At 62.2% G+C, this 1,059-nt stretch overlaps 1 protein-coding gene across 1 annotated transcript in view; it reads right to left on the bottom strand.

Moving 5' to 3' along the window:
• Nucleotides 1-834, bottom strand: part of Fkbp9 (FKBP prolyl isomerase 9) — a 50,096-nt gene extending 49,262 nt beyond the window's left edge. Inside the window, exon 1 of the mRNA XM_031382019.1 lies at nucleotides 354-834. Coding sequence (XP_031237879.1) covers nucleotides 354-574 — 221 coding nt within the window. The 5' untranslated portion in view covers nucleotides 575-834. The remainder of the gene's footprint in view (nucleotides 1-353) is intronic.
• Between the last annotated feature and the right edge of the window lie 225 nt (nucleotides 835-1,059).

The following is a 1,059-nucleotide window of genomic DNA, read 5'->3' as shown; positions in this document are numbered from 1 at the left end:
CCTCCTCCTCCTCCTCCTCCTCTTCCCAGTCTTCAATGCTAAGGCTGAGCTGACTAGACAATCCAGGGATGAAACCCAGAGACCAGTCAAGAGGGACCATCAAGGAGGCGAGTGGGCATCACCCACTCTTGGAGGTCTCGCTGAGTGGCCATTTTACATGTCTGAAAAACGTGTGCCGCTGTGTGGGGCCAGAGAGAAAAGGAGGAATTGTCCTGTCCGAAATCTCAAGGTCCCACCTACCGCTGTGGTCGCGGACAGAAGGCTCAGCCCACCTCCAGAGGCATGGGGAGGGTGGCAGAGGGGGTGGGGGCGGGCTGGTGGAGGTCCTTGGAGAGTGTGGGGGCACTGGGTACCTGGAGTCGAACTTCTGGCCGTCGAGGAAAGTCCCCACGTAGTGGTAGCGCACGAAGTCGCCGCTGCGCACCGTGCGCGGACACTCATCAGGCACGAAGCTCCGCTGAATCTGAAGTTCCGAGCTCACAGCCAGGCCCAACACGGGGGCCGCCTGCCCGGTCACCCAGAGCAGCAACAGGAGCAGCGACCGGCGCCGCCAGCCCCGGGCCCGGAACGCCATCGCGCGGCCTGGACAAGGGAGGCGAGGGGCAAAGCTGGGCGCGCCGCGGCGATGCAAACGTGGAAAGGTCTCCCGGCTAGCCCCGGGCCGCAGCGCCCGCCCCCCGCCGCCCGCGTCCGCCCCCTGCCGGGCCGAGAGGAGGAGCCGCGCCCAGCCCGAGGGGCGTCGACCGGCCGGGACACCGGAGTTTGGGAATTCCTCTGTTCTCCCCGCCTCCAGGAGCTCCGAGAAGATCGCTCCACTGCCAGGCCCCGCGCCTGAGCACTGCAGGTCCCAAGAGACGATACGGAGACTCCTACGTGGCAGCGGATCCAGTTTCCCCTTGCTGCTCTGGGAAAGGAAGGAAACTTAAAAGAGTCTTTTTAAAAAAACTTAAGTTACTGGGGGTGTACACAAGAAACAGGCTGGAACCATCCCCTCAGGATGTTTTTGAGTTGCTGTGAACAAATGTGGTCAGTGAATGTAAGTTTCTAACATGTGACAGC

This window comes from Mastomys coucha, unplaced genomic scaffold (assembly GCF_008632895.1).
Source record: "Mastomys coucha isolate ucsf_1 unplaced genomic scaffold, UCSF_Mcou_1 pScaffold20, whole genome shotgun sequence".
Lineage (NCBI taxonomy): Eukaryota > Metazoa > Chordata > Mammalia > Rodentia > Muridae > Mastomys > Mastomys coucha.
The sequence above is the reverse complement of the archived record's forward strand: the minus strand, read 5'-3'. Positions and strand labels throughout refer to the sequence as shown.